This window comes from Tiliqua scincoides, chromosome 3, assembly GCF_035046505.1.
Source record: "Tiliqua scincoides isolate rTilSci1 chromosome 3, rTilSci1.hap2, whole genome shotgun sequence".
NCBI lineage: Eukaryota > Metazoa > Chordata > Lepidosauria > Squamata > Scincidae > Tiliqua > Tiliqua scincoides.
In genome coordinates, this window is record NC_089823.1 from 161,918,309 (window position 1) to 161,939,970 (window position 21,662).

Here is a 21,662-nt window from a genome sequence, read left to right on the forward strand (position 1 = left end):
CACTGAAAAGGAGGTGGGGGAGAGAGAGAGAGAGTATTCATGTGGTTGTGACTTCCCAGGCCTGGACCTCACTGTATGTCATCACTCAGGCCCTGAGGGAGTACTATATGAGCACGGGCCAGTCTGGACCATATCACAAGCTGGCTTCCATGCTACCTAAAAATGAGTCAGATATTTGGTCCGCCTAGCTCAGTCCTGTCAATGCTTCCTGGCAGCAATTCTGCAAAATTTCAGCCAGGGGTCTTTCCCAACTCTATTGGCAATGGCAGTGATTTGAATCTGGAACTTTCAGCTTGCAAAATAGTTGCTATACCACTGAACTGCAGCCCCCTCAATGTACCAGATGTATTATTGTGATCTGCAGTATTGTGATCTGCAGTGATAAATAACTTCAAAATCTAAGGTGTGCAGGAGGCAATGAGTTCATTGCCACCTGCTCCTCCCCAGCCATTAGCACTATAGGTCCATTCTACAGGTGCTCACAGAGGTGTTTTTGTAAGAGCCTGGAGGACATGGAGAGGGACAGGAATGACCCCCTCCCCACCAAATGTCAGGCTTCAGAACTATTTAGAAGCCTTCCATCCTGACCCTAAGAAGCAGATCTACAAACGTGTTAACACGTTTCTTGGTGTGTCCCATAAGTCAAGGTTCACAGTAGGAGATACCTGTATCATCACTTCAGTTTGAACAACTGTGTGTGCATGCCTTGTATGTGCCTCTGGGCAATGTGTCACAAGGCAGGCACCAGTGCAGTGTGGAAGTGCCAAAGGATGCTGCCCTGCCTGCCATGCCATGCCACGCCACAGCCAGGCCAGTGCCTTGTCCTGTTTCTCCTGAGGTGTGCCAGTACAACACGGTTCCTGCGCTGTGCTGGGTGCTGGTTGCCACTCACGGCATCCACTGTGGGTGATCAAGTAGAGGACACTTTGCACATGCTCTTAGATACTCTGCCTTCACAACTGCGCCAGCTGCCCCCAGCACTGAGCTCTGGACGGACCAGAGCTCCAAGACGAGGACGAGTCCAAGGCCCAGGGGAGCCTTGATTCAGGCTGCCCGCGTCTGCGTGACCGCCCTGCAATGCGCGCCGAGCCTGTGGCGCAGGCAGCGGGAAGGCTCGCTGCGGGGCTGTCCCGGCGGCCTTGATGGAAGGGGGGCGGCGCGGCGCGGCACGAGGGAGGGAGGCCGCGCGCCCGCCTGCCCGCCCGCCGCGCCTGCTCTTTCCCTTTCCTTTTCGCCGGCCGGAGTGAGGCTGGTGGCGTCGGAAGGTGTCAGCCAGGGGAGCCGAGGAAGGCGCCGCGCAGGCCGAGGCAGGGCAGAGGGAAAGTGCCACTCCGCCTAGCCGCAGTTGCCCGAGGCGCGGAGGGGGCGAGGGCTCAAAAAACGCCGCAAATCCGCTCCCAGCGCCCCATTGGTGGAGCCTGAGAGCCCAAGCCTATGCCTGCCTACTCAGAAGTAAGCCTCATTATAGTCAATGGGGCTTGCTCCCAGGTAAGTGTGGATCCATACTTTGTGGATTATTGTAGCCATGCTTTCTTGGGAGTAAGTCCCATTGACTATAATGGGACTTCCTTCTGAGTAGACATGCAGAGGATTGGGCTCTCAGGCTCCAATCCTATCTACACTTACTGGGAGTAAGCCCCATTGATTACCATGGGATGTACTTCTGAGTAGACATGCAGAGGATTGGGTGCTCAGGCTGCACTCCCATTCACCCTTACCTGGGAGTAAGCCCCACTATCTATCATGGGATGTATTTTGAGTAGACATGCATAGGATTAGGCTGAAATCCTATTCATACTTTCCTGGGAGCAAACCCCATTGACTATAGTGGGATGTATCTCTGAGTAGACATGCATAGGATTGGGCTCTCAGACTTCAATCCTATTCACACTTACCTGGTAATAAGCCCACTGACTATAATAAGATGTATTTTTAAGTAGACATGCATAGGATTAGGCTGCAATCCTGTCTATACTTTCCTGGGAGTAAGTCCCATTGAAAACAATGGGATGTACTTCTGAATAGACATGCAGAGGATTGGGCTCTTATTTGCAGGCTGATGCAACTAGGAAAGGCTAACTGTGCTGCTACAGTTTCCCAGGGTTTTTAGGAAAGGGCTTCCTCCCTCCTCAGCTGAACAGCCCTTTCCTTCAGCTTGTGCTGCCTCACATCTCTCCCACAACTTCTTGTCACAAACTCTTTAGTTCTGTCTTCTCTCAGCTGACAGTGAAAACTCATTTGTTCCTCTTTCCAAGTCATATGCCTTGTTGTTGTTGTTCATTTGTTTGTGCTGTGGCACTATCTCTGTTGACAGGTTGTTTTTTTTCCTTGTTTTGTGTGTGTGCACGCTACAGGGCTCAAAGATGTCTAACATGAAAAAGAAGCAGAGGTTAGGAATCATGACCCTTTGAGAAGCAGCCTTGGACTCTTGTCAAATGCCTGGAGAAGTCCCACCACACAGGACAGCTCACCGGCTCCTGTGATCCTTGTCACCTTCACCTTCCAAATTCACCACTCAGGTCCAAACCATTTCTCTGTCCCAGCTTGTGCCACGAATGGCTACCCAGCGGAAGCACTTTGTGAAAGATTTCAATCCTTATATCACCTGTTGTCTCTGTAAAGGATATCTCATCAAACCAACTACAGTAACTGAGTGCCTCCATACTTGTAAGTAAGACTGTGTGAGACATCTGTCTTGAGGAGGGGAAGGGGGAGTGGTCACATCTCTAGTTAATGCTACTAATACTGCCTTGGCCTTGGGCTTTTAAAGTTAAGGAATATGTATTAAGAATTGTTATAGTATTTATACAGCACACATTTCAAGGATTCAAAGCATATGGCATACCTAATTTAGGGCCCAATCCAGCTTCCCAGCACTGATGCAGCTGTACCAGTGGGGTGCATGCTACATCCTGTCATGGGAGGACAGTCACAAGTCCATGGTAAGGGAATGCTGCGGCTGCATCAGCACTGGAACGTTGGATATGATTGGGCCTTAAATATCAGAACTTAAGAAGGAGTGAAGAAAGTTAAAATCATTGGGGTTATCTGTGTCATAAACGTGTCACGGTACTGTATATCAGCACAACGTACACTTTCTGATAATTTTCATAATCTGTTCTCAGTATATCTCATACTTTTCCCTACGCTAAAATATATATAGTACTAGAAAAACTGACATAGAGCTGAAACTGATAGAGTGGGACTACAAGTGCATCTTGGACAAGTGGATCTTAGACAAAGTTAAATTCCCTTGATGGAGCCTGGTAATATTTTGCACCAGTGGTCTAGAAAACAGATAAATAGTACTCTATAAACTTTTTATCTTTATAGTGCTCTATAAACTTTTTATCTTTGATAACGCATAAGTTTTCTAGTCTAATAACTCAGCTTCTAGTGTCCTGATCTAGGAATTCATACTCTAGGACAACTTTGCATGCTCAAAACATTTGCCTCATGTACGCTGGTGTTTGTCACAATGAAAATTAAATAGAGTTGTTTGGAGGCACGTAATGTAATTTTTTGGATTGGACACTGGGAACTATTTCTAAATCTCCTTGAGCTCTTTAGAAGAAGAGTAGAGTGTAAGTGATAGAAACAAAATATAAGAGATGCATGTATATAAACATTGAGTTGGCATATATGTGAGAACTGAAGACAATATTAGCTCCCTATTTATTTATTTATTTATTTATTTATTTATTTATTTATTTATTTATAACCCGCCTTTCTCCCCAAATGGACCCAAGGCGGCTTACAAGGAAGATTAAAAACACAATTAAAAACATGATAAAAACATATTTCCAAGAGACATCTTAAAAACAGCAATCAGATAGAAAGTGTAAAAAGAGCAAACAGCTCCGTAATACATGCTTACCTACTCCCCTTTTTGCCTTTATAGTGGCCATTGTAGCAGACATAGGAGTATCTATAGCAGTGTTTCCCAAACTGTGGATTGCAACCTGATTTTTGGTGGGTCGAAAAACTGACAAATGATAGCTGTATTGAGGCCTATGGAAACAAATGGAGCAACATATGTGCATTTACTAATGAGTAGCCAACCGTGCCATGGTCACAAAGGAGATTGAAAGGTCACCAGACTAGTCCCAGTCCAATGGATGTGGAGCTCAGCAATGCTCCAGAAGGCAGTCCTGTCCTGTCCCCATAGTAGAAAGAATAAAAGTAGAGGCTTGAGTGGCTGGTAAAGTGAAACTTTTTTTAGTTTCATAAAGCTTGGTGGGTCCTGAAATAGTGTTGTTTTGGAAAGTGGTGCTAAAAAGTTTGGGAACCACTGATCTATAGCAATTACTCCTGCAGCATAAATCTATGTCTTGTCTGAATCCATAATTATTCTTTGTGACTTTCCTAAATTGGTTTGATGAGCATCTTCATGTCTTTAAATGTGCAGTGGTCATGATCAGTATTAAACATTAATTTCAGTTCATGGAAAGAACTAGTTTACATCTCCATGTATGTTGTGATGTGCACATAGAGCTCCCAAGCAAACTGCATTTCCTGTTGGAATTACATTTGGAAGCAGCTTGCTAAATCAGTAAAAACAGTCCCCCTGATTTTACTATGTTCAAGAGATTGAACTGTGGAAAGAAAATATCTGGAACTACAGTTCTAACTTGCATGCTGAAGGGATATGCCTGTTATGGGCCTGAGGTTATTAGGTATGCTTTTAAAACTGGCAGCATTTAGCAATCATTCCCCAGGTTTACTTGTTTTCCTAATGTGCCTTTCTTATCTCATTTGGTAGTTTGTAAGAGTTGTATTGTGCAGCATTTTGAAGACAGTAATGACTGTCCCAGATGTGGCAATCAAGTGCATGAGACCAATCCACTAGAAATGTTACGGTAAGAGGCTGTTAAATGCAACTAGTTTCAATAGAAAATAATTCATCCCAATTTAGTTTACTGGGAAGAAGTAAGAAAAAAGATAGAATACTCCAATTTAAAATTAATTAAGATTTGTTGAATTTTAGATAACGAAAGTCCGCAGAATTTAGAGTAATTTTTTATTCTCATAAGAAAATATTGTTGTCTCAATCTTACTCACCCTACATCTAAACCAGGGGTGTCCAAACTTTTTGGCTGGAGGACAACATCATCTCTCTGTCACTGTGTCAGGGGCCGGGGAAAAAAAGAATTAATTTACATTTCAAATTTGAATAAATTTACATAAATGAATATGTTAGAGATGGAACTTATATGAATGAATGAAGGTCTTGCAATAGCTCAAGGCCTATAAAAGGCCTTGCACAAAGCAAGGCCAGCCTTTTTTTTACTGCCACTACTGCATCACAGATGTGAAACAGCAAGCAGTGGTGGGAGCCTTCGTCCCAAAGCTCACAGAAGAGGTTGCACCGTTGGCCATCACGCTGAGAGCAGTTGCATCAGGCCAGCACAGGCTTCAGCAAGTCTCTGGAGGGCCAGAGGCTCATTGGAGACTGGGGGCTCCCTGAGGGCCGCAAATGACCCTAGGGCCAGGTTTTGGGCACCCCGATCGAAACATATTTATAGTTGTTACCATCATTTGAACACAGAGACTATCTAGTTCAGGGGTGCTCACACTTTTTTGGCTCGAGAGCTACTTTGAAACCCAGCAAGGCCCGGAGATCTACCAGAGTTTTTTTTACAATGTTCGCGCCATCATAACATATTTATGTGTACAATGTATGTTGGTGTACCTTGAGCCCCACTGAGTATAACAGGACTTACTCCTGAGTAGACATGCCTAGGATTAGGCTGTGAGGCTGCAATCCTAGCCACACTTACCTGGGAGTAAGCCCCATTGAGTACAATGGGCCGTACTCCCAGCGTTTCCTCCCAGAGGCACCTGAAGGGGGGGGTCGGCACTCCACGATCTACTCATTTTGCTTCGCGATCTACCGGTAGATCGCGATCCACCTATTGAGCACCCCTGATCTAGTTTCATTATATCAGTTGGAATTGAAGCGCCTTATCCCAAGTGTTTTCTGTGTTTGGACAGTGCCTTAGGATGAAGCTGGTCTAGTGGCTCTATGCAAGTTAGCTCATAGAACAAACAGTAGATTTTTGGTAATTTTTTTTTGCTGAAGATCATTGCAATCTAAGTCCTTTGAGTGGAAATTACTATCTTTTAACTGGATGAGAAACAAATTGTGAAACAACAGTTGATGTGGCCTGAAATCCTGCACCCATTTATACATATAGAAGCTATAATGAAATCAGTAGCAAGTTTCTATATGCAATTGGATAAATTACTGTGACTATCATTTCCCATCCAAGAGTGGTTGCCAGCAGAAAGAGAGCAACATCCTTTAACTGCATGTGACTAAGGGCCAAATGGCACAAGTTGAGTCTGAGGGAGGAGTGCCTATAGTTCTGTGATAGAACATCTGATTTACATGTAGAATGACTTGGGTTTAATCCCTGACATCTCCAAGTAGTACTGGAAAAGACATCTGTCTAAAGCAGAGGTCGCCAAACTTGCGGCCACTGTCCAACGAAAATGCAGTCACATCTGTTACTCAGTGTCACAGAAGGCAGTGCAGCAGGGTGTCTGGGCAGATGCGACTGCTCAGAGCATCCCAGTACCCAGATCTACTGGAAATGCATGCAGTGCGGAAGCGGAACAGTAAGCTCTGCTGACAGAGTGGACGGCTTTCCCCAATCTCCAGATCCAGCCCCTGGGCCAGGGTTTGGAAAGCTCTGTTGTAAAGGCCCAATTGACTCAGCAGAAGGCAAGTTTCTTATGTTTCCTGTGTAGTTTTGCCCCTTAGGATGGTTTTTCAGCAGGGAAAAGTGCCAGAGGGGAAGGGATTAATATATTCCCTCAACCCCCCAGTACAGGTCCATAGAGACAGATTTCAGTCTCCACTGCAGTACTGTGTTAAAAAGCAAAAACACCAAACACTTATGTGAAAAGCATGATTTATGCATGACTTAGGGCACAGTCCTAAGCAGGTCTACTCAGAAGTAAGACCTATTGTGTTCAATGGGACTTACTCCCAGGAAAGTGAGGATAGGATTGCAGTCTTAGTGTAATGTGTTGTTTGGCCCTAATCTAATCTGAGTTTTACATAAAGATGCATGTGTGCCACACACAAGAATAACTATATTTTCCTATGTTGAAAAAGATACTAAAACAAGCTGGATTCTGTAATCTGCGTAGTAGTTGGCATCCTTCAGTCTCAGAAGACTTTGGTATTGCGCTTTGAATAGTGATTCCGGAACAGTGTCCTCTCCAGTGCGCGAAGCCTGGGTAAGGTAGATATGGAGGATAGACTGTTACCCATGCAGCAAATCCCCCCTCTCCACATCGCTGAAATGGTCCAATGGAAAGGCAGAAGCCAGTACAGTTGGTTCCAGCAGCGTCGCAGGAGTTGCCAGAACGTGACTGTTCAACCATGAACTGCGTTAGGGACTCCGGCTCTGGATTTTGCCTTGAGGTTGACTCCTGAAGCCTTTTCCATAACTGGATGTAACCACAAGGCAGTGGAGGTTTGGGATCAGAGTTTTCCTTCTCTCAGATGAGCTGCCTTCCCAGGCTAACAAGTCCTGTCTACCGGGTGGTTGTTTAGTCGCCTCTTATGACAAGTACAGCCAAACAGAGGGCTTATTCTTATCCCTAGCCCCCAGAGGAATGCACAACATACAAATATTTATTTTAGTCTATGCCACACATAAGTTTACTGTTCCCTATTCAAACCTCCTCTTACAATTTCTTCCAGTTTACCTGGTATGCTGAAGCCACAATTCCTCCTTGTCTCACATACATAAATGATACAAATTTAGTATATGTGCATAATTTTTTTTATTTTGCATTATGCTGTCATTTTTGCTGTTCTGCTTTTGGGTGGGGAGAACAGATTGAGAACTATGAATAAGACAAAGGCCCCATATTCAGCCTCTGGAAATGTTATTCACAGCCCAATCCTATCTAACACCCCGTGCGGCGATGCTTTGGCACTGGCGCAGCTTCTACTACAACCCGTGGGGAAGTTTTGACTGCTGGGCATTACCCCAGAGTAAATGTTCAAAATGCTGTGTTTTGCACCTAACTGCACATTTAGTAGTCTTTCAGAGTTGCAGCACACATGTAGTCCTGACTCTTGCTGATAAAAATATTTCTTAGTTAAAGTTTATATTAATTTCCATCATTTTCCATATCTGGAACACATTTTGAAGATTGCAGTATAGATCTGATAGATTTAGGCATGATTCTTCCTTGTGTGGGCTCTGTGCTTGTACTTGGAGGGATTGTCAAAGGGCTCCACAGAACCCTGTTTCCTCTTCACCAGATGCACATGCAACATTCTAGGCAATTATGCTGGCCTGGCCATCTTATGATGCTGACTGAAAGTCTTACATTGAGTTGGGAAGGAATGGTAAACTGACAAGGGGTGCCCTGTATCCTCTATCTACCCACCACCCCTTTCTGGTATGCTACTCACTGAAACCATTTCAATTGTCCTTCCACTGTTCTTTCTGCTCACCAAAAGCAAGCAGAAGGATTGGGGCAAGAGCAACTCAAAACAAAGGAGAAGAAAGAAAGCCACCACAACCAGGTGTGCAAGGTGACAGTGGTATGCATGTGTGCAGAAGGGTGGCAAACTTTGGTGCTGCTTCACAGTGGCCAAGCTTCAGCTAGGCCTGCAGTTAATGGTATTGGAAGACCTGTGTGCCACCGCTGCAACCTGCATCCAACTCTATTCATCATCTGTGCTGTTAGAGCACCCAGACTGTCTACTCTTGGACGGGCCAGAAGGAATGAGCTCTATGAACACTGTCGCATACATGCAACCTTTTGGTGGTGAATTGATTGTGACAGATTATGAATTGATTGTGACTTTAGTACAAATTCGCAGGTACTTTCATCCAGAATAAAAGCAATTTACAGCCCAATCCTAACCTTTACCAGTACTGGTGCAGCAGCTGTTGTGCCTTCACGTTTGTGATGACTTGCAAGCAGGCAACTCAGGCGGGAAAGTCTGTACTATCCTAACAGTGCTGTATCCAGCCCAACAGCATCCTGTGGTGGAAGGGCGGGGAGTTGATTTGGAGGGTGGTAGATGGTGGAAGGGAGTGTGTAGGTGTGGAATGGAGGTGGGGAGGGTGTTTTGAGGTGTGTGTGGGGCAGTTCAGGCCCAGGAGGGGGTAGGGATGGCATATACTAACCCCTGTCCCGAGCCTGAAAGCCCTACATTGGACTACTTGGACTTGTGCCAGCAATTTAGCTAGCACATATCCAACTAGACCCATTGGGCAGGCGGGGCTCAAGACAAGGTAAGGGAATAAATCTTCACTTACCTTGAGAAGGCCTCCAGCCTGCCCAAATTCAGCACTGGATATAGCATAGGACATGAGGCCCTGCTGCTCCAGTACTGATTAGGATTGGGATGTTAACCTCAACATTCTTACTTTAAGGAAGAGTTTTCTTAATTACTAATGCTTTAAGAGTCTTGTTTGCTAATCTCATGCAACAGGCCTGCTTGATATGTTTTATTGTTCTGTAATACTTATTTGTAAATATCAGCAGAACTACTAATATTAGTCTGAGAGATACAGTATTTAAGAGAGATTGTGGAAACACAGTGTGAGGAGTTGCAGTTGGCCCAGACGCCCAGATGCATGTTTCTACAGTGTACACATGATAGGAAAAAGACATGAGGTTGTTTGTGCATTATGTTTGGTGCAGGAGATGAATTGTGCTTTCTGAAACTTCTTTTTCTGAATTTAAATTGGAGGTGTATTTGATTCTTACACCTGAAAAGGTTTAGTTTTAGAATGTGTGTAAGAATAAGAATTATCCACTCACAACAAGACTCACCTCCCACGTAAGTCAATGTTCTGGACATGCTTCCTCTGGAGGCAGGTTATTTTACTATGTCTTGGTTTGGGAGCAGTTGGATCGTTCAGTCACAACAAATGCAGAGGTGTGACAGGCTTGCCAGCCCCCAGTGGAAGGTGATTAGCAAGGCCAAAGCAGAGAATGATGTAGAAATACAGCAGGCAAGTGGGTGGGTGTTTAGAGCTCACAGAAGATTTTTAATTGATTTATTTTTGTTGCAGCACACTAACATACCCCAACACATAGTTTAGGAATTTCTGGCTTAAGCCATTGCAACCAAAAATAGTGTTCAAAAGAGTTTCTTTTACTTTTTGCCTTTAAAGTTCTGCAGTGGATTCCAGTAATGCGTGTTGATAATTAGCTTTTTTGTTTGTTTTTTGTTTTTTAATTTAAGTCATCTGACTTAAACAAAAAACTATATATCTTCTCTCTTCAAGCCTGGATAATACGTTAGAAGAAATTATATTTAAGCTGGTGCCAGGACTTCGAGAACGTAAGTTTTTTGCTAACTAGGTTTGCTGTTTTATTTTCCCTGCAATATTATTTCAGCATTATTGATTTGAAGTACCACTCTGCCTTTTTTTGTTTTTGTTTTGTTATTTATTAGGAGAACTGCACTGTGAGGCTGAGTTTTGGAAGAAAAACAAACCGCAAGAAAATGGAGAAGGTAATTACACTCTTGTAATGATGTAATAACATTTGTGTAATTTCGTGAAAAATGTGGAAAAGCCACATCAGTGTGCTTGAAAAACTGCACCTGCATATCTGGTATTTTTTTTAAGCTTGTGTTCATTAATAAATGTTGCAGCTGTTTATGTAGCATATTTTTGAATACTTTATTTGCTAAAATAGTCTATATCATAAAATGGAAAACTAGTAGAGCTTGTTATCTAATCTAGAGGTTTCATTCATCATTGTACATGCAGAGTAAAGAGTTGCCAAGTTAGGGTCCAATCCTATCCAATTTTCCAGTGCTGGTGCTGCTGTGCCTATGGGGTCTGCACTGCTTCCTGTGTTGGGGATGCAGTTACAGAGGCCTCCTTAAGGTATGGGAACATTTGTTCCCTTACCCCGGGGCTGCATTGCAGTTGCACTGGAGCTGGAAAGTTGGATAGAATTGGACTGTTATACATTTCCATGCATTTGGGATATTTTTCATCAGGCATTTTTTTTGAAAGAGTTTTTTTTTGTCAGAATGGATTGTCTACATGGATCTTTGTGGGACAGAAGAATCTAATGGCCTGCTCACAGGATCAGCAAGTTTCCCAAAAGTTCTTCTGCTTAGTCTTCTATATGTACCTTCTGCAGATGCATTTGTTTTATTGCTTTATTATTATTACAGGTGGAGCCTATTTATCCACGTTCCATGACTCGGCGCAATTAACAAAAAACGCGTGGAGAGGAAAGTGGAAAGTGTGGAGAGGATTGTAGCCTAAATCTCATGCTTTGCTTCCTGGGAAGGCTTGCTTGTGTCTAATTGCCTGCACCATCTCGGGGGGGGGGGGTCGGAAGGGAATTCAGCAAACACTCCCAGGGTTTTTTAAAGCAGTCCCCTCTGTTGCTACTGCACCTGCCCCTGTGTGTGTGTGAGTGAGAGAGCTCCACCTTGTGTTCTGGCTACAGAGGTTTTCTGCCCCGCCTTCCCTTCTTCAGCCTCTTTGCTGGCTCAGGGGCTCCAAGAGTGTTACTGTTCCTTTGTAAGGGGAACCTCTTCCATGGTTCCAGGGCTATTTCCCTGCCTGGGCAAGTTGGAGCCTTTTTGCAGTGTTTTGGGCTGCCTGGAAATGGAGACGCCAGCGCAGGGCAAAGGAAGCAAAGGTGTGTGTGACTTTCAGTTCCAAAGATTAAAAATCCGTGGATAAATAGGCTGCACATATATTTTGCCTGCTGTGAGTCACTTTGAACTCCCATAAGGATGGAAGTACAGGATAAAAAGTACTTTAAAATATATTACTCCAGGGGCACCCCTGTGAAGGCAAATGTCAACATAGGACTGAACTATTCTAGAATTGTTAATATGATAGATTCAGTAGTTCTTCCTTTTCTTCAATCTTGTCTTCATCACTAAAGTTGATGACATCCTCACAATGGCATTCTCTGAGTTGGGATCAGTCGGCAATAGCTGTATATACAAACACACCCTTCTTATTTCTGTGTTTATATCTAATACCTTTGTTTGCTTGGTTATTTTAGTGAACATTCTGTGCTTCTGTTCAACTTTGTTAGCACTGCAAATAATTCACTCCTCCTGCACTTGGTTAAGTTCTTGCCCCACACCCTCTTCAGTACAATCGTTATTTTTGGATAGGATTGTGCTAGTATTCCATTTGTTGGAATGGTATGGTACATACAGAAATAGTAAATCTCTTTTAATTTGCAGAAGAAAATCCCAAATCTGAAAATCCCAAAGAAGATGCAGATGAGGATGAAAATGATGAGGATAAAGACTATCACAGGAGCGACCCACAGATTGCTATTTGTTTGGATTGTTTACGTAACAATGGACAGTCTGGGGACAATGTAGTAAAAGTGAGTTTTGAAAGCATTTATGCTCCCTAAATTAGTACAGTAGAGCAGTACCATTTTGTTTTCTTTTTTAGCTGAATGCCATAAATAGCTTAGGAGTGTTACATCTAAAAATTTTCATTTTTTTTTAAACTAGAACTGTGTAAGGACAAGCTAGATGCCACTGCATCAAATTGATGTCTTAGAAAGCAACTCCTCACGGAACAACTATAAAGCCATGGGAAGGTGTTGGTGATTTCTAGTCGAGAAGTAGTGGGTAGGGAATGTTGCTGTAGTCTTCCACCTTCTGCCATGTTTCCCTACAGCACCTCTGCCCAGGCTGTTTTTCCCACAATCTGGGCTCATTTTTTACCTGGAGAAAAGTGACTGGAGGAGGGGCTTGTGGGGAAGGACATAGCACCAATCGCCTACTTTACAGCTGTTCAGCAGTAATCTAACATTTTAAAACACAGGTTTAAAATTAGTGAGTGCATAGTTTGGCACTCACATGCAAGCATTCTATGAATTGTGTTAAGACTACTGTCAGTCAAATGACTCATAAGAACATAGGCCCATCTAGTCCAGCTACCTGTATCTCACAGCGGCCTACCAAATGCCCCAGGGAGCTCACCAGATAACGAGAGACCTGCATCCTGGTGCCCTCCCTTGCATCTGGCATTCTGACATAGCCCATTTCTAAAATCAGGCGGTTGCACATACACATCATGGCTTGTAACCCATAATGGATTTTTCCTCCAGAAACTTGTCCAATCCCCTTTTAAAGGCATCCAGGCCAGATGCTGTTACCACATCCTGTGGCAAGGAGTTCCACAGACCAATCACACACTGAGTAAAGAAATATTTTCTTTTGTCTGTCCTTAGTCTCCCAACACTCAATTTTAGTGGATATCCCCTAGTTCTGGTGTTATGTGAGATATGTGTTATGTAAAGAGCATCCCTCTATCCACTTTATCCTTCCCATGTATAATTTTGTATGTCTCAGTCATGTCCCCTCTCAGGCGTCTCTTTTCAAGATTGAAGAGGCCCAAACGCTGTAGCCTTTCCTCATAAGGAAGGTGCCCCAGCCAGTAATCACCTTAGTCGCTCTCTTTTGCACCTTTTCCATTTCCACTATGTCCTTTTTGGGATGTAGTGACCAGAACTGGGCACAATACTCCAGGTGTGGCCTTACCATCGATTTGTACAACAGCATTATAATATTAGCCATTTTGTTCTCAGTACCTTTTCTAATTATCCCAAGCATAGAATTGGCCTTCTTTACTGCTGCCGCACATTGGGTCGATGCTTTAATTGACCTGTCCACCACCACCCCAAGATCTCTCTCCTGATCTATCACAGACAGCTCAGAACCCATTATCCTATATGTGAAGTTTTTATTTTTTGCCCCAATGTGCATGACTTTACACTTACTTACATTGACTCACTTGTGAACAAACCTGTCCATAAACTGTAGCATGCAAACCCACAGCAGCACTGCACGAACTGAAATGTTAGGTTAGAGTTGAACTTTACAGATCAACTAAAGTTGAGTTCTTTTACAGACAATAAAATTTAGTCATACAAAGGTGACCTAAAGCTTTTAAGTTCCTCCTAAGTTTTATTGTAGATTCATTCAGGACCCGATCCTGAGCCCTGCACACCGGCTTACTGCCAGCACGCATTGCCGCAAATGTGCCATAAGGCACGTTTGCGAGCCCTTATCGCAGGCCAAGTGCAGGAGCTAGCCCAGCACGAGCCCACGCTGCGCCAGCTGCAGTGCTAGGTCCGTGTTCCGCTGCCTGGCAGTTGCCTGGACTGCCGGGCAGCAGAAAGTTGAGTAGGGGCCTGAGGGGAGGCAGGGGGAGGCATTCCGGGGTAGGGGAGGGCTGAGAAGAGGCATGGTGGGGGAGGGGGGCACGACCAGTGGATCAACTGGTCAGGATCAGCTCCAGCATATCCTGAGCCCCGTTTTGGGCCACGCAGCCTGACACAGGACTCTTTGATTCTGCAGCAGCTCAAGAGCTGCCACAGAATTGAGTAGCCCCATTGTGAATGTCCCCTTCTCCCGAGTAGGCATTGGCAGCTGCCAAGGGCACGAAGGATACCGTTGCAGTCGTTTTTTGTGCCACAGCAGCCCCACGCTCTGGGCTGTTCAGGATTGGGCTGTCAGCCAGTACTACATAGTACTTGCAGCGGTTCTTCTCCAGCAGGGAACTGGTGATGCTAGATACTGAACCCAAAACCATCTACTTACAAAATGGGTATTCTGTCACTGAACTATGATCCTCTCCTCATCTCACTAATATTATTGAACAGGTATGTCTGTTTTTCATTGGGGGCTTTGGGCCTCCAAACAATGGCTGATATCTAAAATGTGTATCTGAACTTTTGTTTCCTTTCTTTCAGGGACTGATGAAGAAATTCATCCGATGTTCTACACGAGTGACTGTAGGAACTATCAAGAAGTTTCTAAGTTTAAAATTAAAGCTTCCAAGTTCTTATGAGGTATGATGGACACCAGCCTAGCGATTGTAGACTTGTTATCTTGGTTAAAGTTAATGAGCTCAAACTTCAAATTTTAGCTGTACTATATATTTGAGGTTTTTTATGCCAAATGTGAATATTTGAATATGAGTTTAACAGCCAGATCCTGTAACTGTTTGCTTGGAAGTCAGTCCCACTGGGGCTGCAATCCTATCCGCACATAACTATTGATTATAATGGGACTGAGTAGACATGCATTGGGACTGAGTAGACATTGGGCTCTGATTTAGGAGGACTTCCTCTAAGTAAGTGTGCACATGATTTAAAGTTTCAGTGTCATAGTTCTAAGGTAAGATAGACCCGTTAGAACTGGAAATAAGATGTTTTACTGAAGATTATTGTGCACAAGAAAGTAAGATTAACTTGGAACCCAGTGGAAAATGTTACCATTTTTGACAAAGTTTTTCTCAATAAAAGTTGCACTTTGGCTGAAAAGTTTTGCTTCAAAGCTCTGCTTTGTTTTATATAAAGGGTGGGATATATTGTAGTAAAATGGAATAAGAAATAATGTATTCAGATAAGAAGGCATTAATAATTCTCACATTGGCTCCAACAGGGTGTGGATGCAGACAGAAGTAGAACTTAAAAAACAGTTACAGCATACTTCACTACTTGTTTTATACATAGTTGAATAAGTTGAACTTATTCAACTTATTCAAGTTGAATACTGAATCAGCCCCTTCCTTCTTGCAACCAGTATTTTTCTTTAATGTTTATTTGTACAGTCCTCACCTGAATTCCATGTACCTTCCTTTGCCTCTGAATGGCCCTTTGTCTAATAGTTAAGGTTAAATGGATCTAATTAACTGCAATTTTAAAAAAAGACCATGAGATGTATTTGACAATGATTCTAATTTAATGTAAAAATAATTATGGCTTTACATCATGGATTATTGTTTATAATACCAACATAAAACTCTTCAGATATGGTATCTGGGGTAATTTTTATTTAGGCCACATGCAACTTTGATACGTCTTTTTAAAATTCAAAATCTGTTGGAAGTATGCATAAAAATAAATAAATAATACTGAATGCTTATTTCCCCCACCTTGTAACAGCTGCATCAACAAAAAGTAAATATTGTCATGCTAAAGAGAGATTTCACCAGGTTGGGGTCCTTGAGACTTCCCAATACTTTAATTTTACTCATACTCTTAAATTGGGGTCTAACTGACCCTAATGTCTTTTAAATAGCATTTTCAAATTAAAAGTAAATTGAATTGGGAGGCAGGGTTTGATACGTCTTAGAACAATCAGTTACTCTACTGTAGAAGAATACATGATGCATAGTAGCACAGGTTAAGGGAAGATGTTTTACTTTTTAAATATATTCTCATACATTTAACCCTCATCATGCGCAAGGGTTATGTTCTGAGGTTGGAGTGAAAATCCAAAATAGCATATACTCAGAATTACTTTGAAAATTCCTAACATCTGAAAAATACATACTCTCTCCTTAAAAATTACCAAAGTCAGGTGGGAACTGAGACCGACTAAGAAACAGCAGCTTCATTACCTGATCTCCAGCTCACTTCAGAACAAGTATTTAATAAGTGGAATAGCTGATAGACTCGCCTGCACTATTTAAACTGTTGTTTTTCTCTGTTGTTTGTTTTCTATTTGCTGAGTGCGTGTAGTTGAATCCAGACAAGTAAATAGCATGTACAGTGAGGGATAACTGTACTGAATTGGATATGATTTGAATTGAATAGGAATTGAATATGATTCCAAATGTATTGGGAGGATGAAAATCAGTTGCAGAACTGCTCCAGTTGTTGGAATGGGAGATGTGCTGGTGAATTCATGGGCACCAACTAATAGGCACCTTCTACAGCTCACTCTTCTTTCATGGAGAATCCAGAACCTGCAGAACTGATTTTTTCTAGAACTCTTCCCAAGAGCAGGGGTGTCCAAACCCTGGCCCAGGGGCCAAATATGGCCCCTGGAAGGATCTGGCCTCCGAGGTTCCCCAACCTCTCAGAACTAAAAATAACTCAAGATGCACTTCTAGGTGTATATATCTCATTCAGCCACTAGAGGTGCAGACTGTAATGCAATGTAATGGAAAGAAATTATTCCATTACATTGCATTACATTCAGCACCTCTAGTGAATGAATGAGATATATACTGATGCTGAGAGACCTGGAATATAAATATAATGTCAGTTAAACTTAAAACGGAGCAGAAACTGAGACAAAGTCTGAGATGTCGTAGGTTGCTTAATGCTTTTTCAAAATCCTCCTTCCACCCCACCCACTTTTACAATTGAACTCTCAGCACATCAGTCCTCCATGTAATCATACTTACCCTTCCCTTACCCTTACCCTCCATGTAATCATACCCTTGACACTGTGTCAGATGCGCGATGCTACTTTTAAAATACCTTTGACTTTAAATAGTATTTTTTAAACAAGTTACTTGAGTCTGCTATCGGGAATGAAAGTTAAAAAACACTGGAAAAGTGCTGACAGGAGCAAGGCCATTTTGTTTATATTTTGCTTTTTGTTTACCTGAACGCTTAATGTGATCTTACTGGTATATTGTACATGGAAAATGTTTCTCTCAGTTCTTCCTATTTTTTATATGCTAATAATTCAGTTTTAGGAAACACTGTAGAAGTTACAGTGAAGTGGTTTTTATGACTTTTGAAGTTAACTGTCATTTGCTGTACTTTTCTTTCTTTTTGCTTTTTAAGCTGGATGTACTATGCAATGGGGAAATCATGGGGAAGGATCACACTATGGAATTCATCTACATGACAAGATGGAGACTAAGAGGCGAAAATGTAAATAAAGTGAATTTTTCTCTTTTTTGGTTTGTTGCTTTTGCATATTTACAGCTATACATGTTTATAAATGTATATTAAAAATGGGTAGCATCCAGAGTAGCTTGCTCCAGGGGAACTGACTGTTATTCTGGAGGAGGGGACATTCCAGGTGCTACTTATTGTATGTCTTAAAAGCATCAACGGAGCATCCTACTGTTGTGTAGTTTTTGCATTTTAAAAACTATATCATTGTTGGTAATCAAGACAAACCACCAAACGTTTATTCTGTGCACTTACTAAGTTAGAATGTACATACTTCTGAATTTTATAGTAAAATAAATTTTTTAAAATTATTGATAAACTTTCTCTCTCGTACACTGCTAATTCCAAATAGCTTCATCTGTGATTCACAAACTTTATGCTACCATGACATAAGTGATAGTTATTACAAGTGTTAGTTCAGCCCCATCCTGAGAATGGGACATAAAAAAAGAAACTGCTAGTGCCACTTTTTTGCTGGAAAGAATGCTATAAATGAGCCCCTAGAGTATAGAGAGAAGGAATGTTTAAAACTTAGGAGCAAATTTGTCTCTGAAAAGGGCAGAAGGTCTAAGCCTCTTGATGCCAAGCAAGTGAACAGAGAAGAGGCTGGGGGTGAGTAAGTCTTGAGCTTTGGGTATAAAAAGACCCCACAATTTAGATAACTCCCCAAGGGGAGGTAGCATCCTGATAAAGGTCCAATTTTGAAAAAAGGAACTGTGGGTATCACCTCTGTACTTGACAAATGTACCATAAATACAATTGGTTGAGCTGCAAAATAAGAATAGTAAGTTGAAAAGATAGCAGGATTTTGATAAACTTGGAAAAGGATTGACTCAGAATGCTAAAAGTCATCAGGGTGCTTGTAATATAGGTGATGATGTTGAAACAAGAACATTATCTTTTGTTGTGTCAAAACAAATGTGGGCAGGGAAGAACACTCATCCCACAGGCTCTTGTGGTCTGACAGGCCAAATCTCCATGGTAATAGTTTTGTAATGCATAACCTGTGAGTTTATGTGCAGGCAGATGAAATGTTTCTACATTTTTTGTTAAGCTATTCGCACTTTCATTATTAGTAGAGATGCTTGAAAATGGTGTTATTTATTTTACTCAGAAGTAAGCCCATTGTGTTCAGCAAGACTTAGGCTGTAATCCTATCTTACCAGAAACAAACACCTCTCAGCATTGGAGCAGAACTACATATTACACTTCCCTAGTGCATTCTGATACTATAAATAATTTTTACCCCAAATCTTCAGATGCTTGAGGCAGCTTATAAAATTCATTAAAAAACAAAGGAAGCTACATACAGGTGTGTGTCACTTGACTACAGGGATACATTCTCTGATCCCTGTTGTTATGCAATTAGGTCATTAAGCAAACATTCAGCCCAATCTAGTGCCTTTGTTGTGTAAACAGACACTCTGCCAGAAACTAGCTGGTTGCAAAGGCTCCTGGGGATAGATTGCCTCTTCTTTGCATTAAGAGGCTTTTCGTTGTGTAAACAGACACTCTACTACAGGCTATGGGAGATCTGAATGCCTCATTAAGATTCTCTTTGTTGTGCTTTGACCCCCATTGCATATGTGGTCCATTGTTAAGCGGAAGGACCTGTTGTTGTTAAGCGACACCTGTAGTCTACAGAATATGTAGTAGTTATTTTGATTAATATAATAACTATACTACTGATGTAGTGTAGGATCTTGGAACCACCCATCCATTTAGCTTGCACTAAAGAGACATGATCCAGCCAAAGTGAAGCACATCTGCCCTGTCGGTTTTGGTGCAACAAATTTGAGCGTGCACTTCTCTCTTCAGGTGAAATCAGTAGAATCTGAAAGAACTTAGCTTTGGTCAAACCATGCCTTTCTCCTGACTGCAATATATAATCACATAAAATTTTACTTCATGAAGATATTTTCAAAATGTCTATTCATGCATGGCTTACATCAAGTTAGGGTTAATCCTGATGCTTCATGGGGAGCAGGGAAGTTCGCTTGAAAGAACTTCTGTATGCATTATTTAGGATCTAGCCCACTTCACATAAAATTTCAAAACATTATATTTGTTCTTTTCCAGTTGAATGCTAAACACTTGGTGACAGAGAAACTATTTGCAGTGCAAGATTTTAGTCACTTCTATCTAACCCTGTTGTCTCTGACTTGCATCCAAAGATCCTTCTGTGAGAACAGAAACTCGCCAACTCTTCAAATTGAGTTCAAAGAACTCTATCAGCAGTTCTTCAAATTGACTCTAGAGCAGAGGTTTCCAAACTTTTTAGCGCTGGGACCCACTTTTTAAAATGACACTCTATCAGGCCCTACCTAGTTTACCAGACTTTTAAAAAAGATCTAGAAAGAAATTTCTAAATTTAAATTTATTTAATTAGTTATTTAAAAAGACTCTAGGTATTTATCTCCCTAAATTCACACATACTTGCAAATTGCAGGAGCTGAGCTCTTTGCAGAGTAATTAACAGCAATGCTGTCTAATTTTGGAATAGCCTTGGGTCTTGAGGCAATTAGTTATCTGATCTTTCCATCACCTTTTGGCAACCCATTAAAAATCAGGTCCCAACCCACAGTTTGGGAATCCCTGCTCTAGAGAATTAGGTATCTCTCCAAAGCCTCCCCTAATCCTCTGCAGTCATCTTAAGGACATGGGGGTTCATGAGAGCAGGGGGGAATCAGGGAAAAAAACAAACCAAATAATCCCTGGCCTTCCAGTTCCACAGCAGGATCTTTTGGCTACCAATCTACATGTCATATGATCTTGGTACTTTTTTGATTCTCCTGATAAGTACTGTGTAACTTGAAAATACACCTACAACAAAAATTGATCTGTTAGAAGTTATAATTTTTCCTATTTATCTGAGACCAATGCAGTACCTGTCTTAATGTAAAATAATAAAATTTGTACATGTAAAGCAAAAAAGTAAAATAATGAAATGACTGATTATCAATGTCCAGTTGTGGATGCCTCTTATCTGATCAGAAAATCCTCTCCTTCGCAGTTTCGGTGTCAGAATTGTTTATCTTCGCAAGTCTGCTCACAGGATGGCTCTTTTTATCAGGTAAGAGGCACTCCTGACTGTACACATTACAGTCATTTATGACATCAGCACATTGTAATTCAAATTTGATGGGAGGTGGGTGCCCCTATAATTCCATATTATAGCATACAGTTGTGGCATTCGTCTCTTTCTGTTCCTCCCCAGCCACCATTCCTTGCAACCACAGCCAGGCCTCAGTTCTATGCATTTCAAGCACAGTAAGCTGTACATCTTACATCTGCAAGAGGGATCTGAAGGCCTTAGGGATGGACCTCAACAAGTGGGAAACCCTGGCCTCTGAGCGGCCCGCTTGGAGGCAGGCTGTGCAGCATGGCCTTTCCCAGTTTGAAGAGACACTTTGCCAACAGTCTGAGGCTAAGAGGCAAAGAAGGAAGGCCCATAGCCAGGGAGACAGACCAGGGACAGACTGCACTTGCTCCCGGTGTGGAAGGGATTGTCACTCCCGGATTGGCCTTTTCAGCCACACTAGACGCTGTGCCAGAACCACCTTTCAGAGCGCGATACCATAGTCTTTCGAGACTGAAGGTTGCCAATACTAAGCTGTACATGAGGTTCCAGGGCAGAGTGGCTAGTGAGGGATGGAGGGCTGTTGCTATACCAGAGTGTGCCTAGCATGGTCTTGGTGCAATATGCATAAAGAGGCTTCATGTGTGCATGTCTTTGGGGGGCTGGATGTGGTGGTGCATGTAGTTTTGTGTACCTAGCTCCTGAGGTCCTTTTTAGATGCGAGGAACTTTCAGACGCTGCCCTCTGCACACACAAGCTGCGATTGGAGTACAGCCTTTCTGTTTTGAGTATTTCTTACAATATGTAGAGAGCTCCATCTGGTTGTTTGATTCCTTTAACATGTAAGCCATGAGTAAATTTAACTAAATTTAACTAACTCGTTTTC

At 42.3% G+C, this 21,662-nt stretch overlaps 1 protein-coding gene across 2 annotated transcripts in view; it reads left to right on the plus strand.

Annotated features, from left to right (window-relative positions):
- Positions 1 to 21,662, plus strand: part of PCGF5 (polycomb group ring finger 5) — a 65,136-nt gene that overhangs the window by 33,464 nt on the left and 10,010 nt on the right. The window contains exons 1-9 of one of the 2 annotated variants that reach the window (XM_066619661.1): positions 1,269 to 1,488; positions 2,355 to 2,667; positions 4,763 to 4,859; positions 10,275 to 10,330; positions 10,445 to 10,504; positions 12,218 to 12,366; positions 14,749 to 14,847; positions 17,584 to 17,673; positions 20,711 to 20,770. In XM_066619661.1, coding sequence (XP_066475758.1) covers positions 2,556 to 2,667; positions 4,763 to 4,859; positions 10,275 to 10,330; positions 10,445 to 10,504; positions 12,218 to 12,366; positions 14,749 to 14,847; positions 17,584 to 17,673; positions 20,711 to 20,770 — 723 coding nt within the window. In that variant the 5' untranslated portion in view covers positions 1,269 to 1,488; positions 2,355 to 2,555. Of the gene's footprint in view, positions 1 to 1,268; positions 1,489 to 2,354; positions 2,668 to 4,762; positions 4,860 to 10,274; positions 10,331 to 10,444; positions 10,505 to 12,217; positions 12,367 to 14,748; positions 14,848 to 17,583; positions 17,674 to 20,710; positions 20,771 to 21,662 lie in introns of those variants that run through there. The other variant, XM_066619660.1, reaches the window with a different exon arrangement.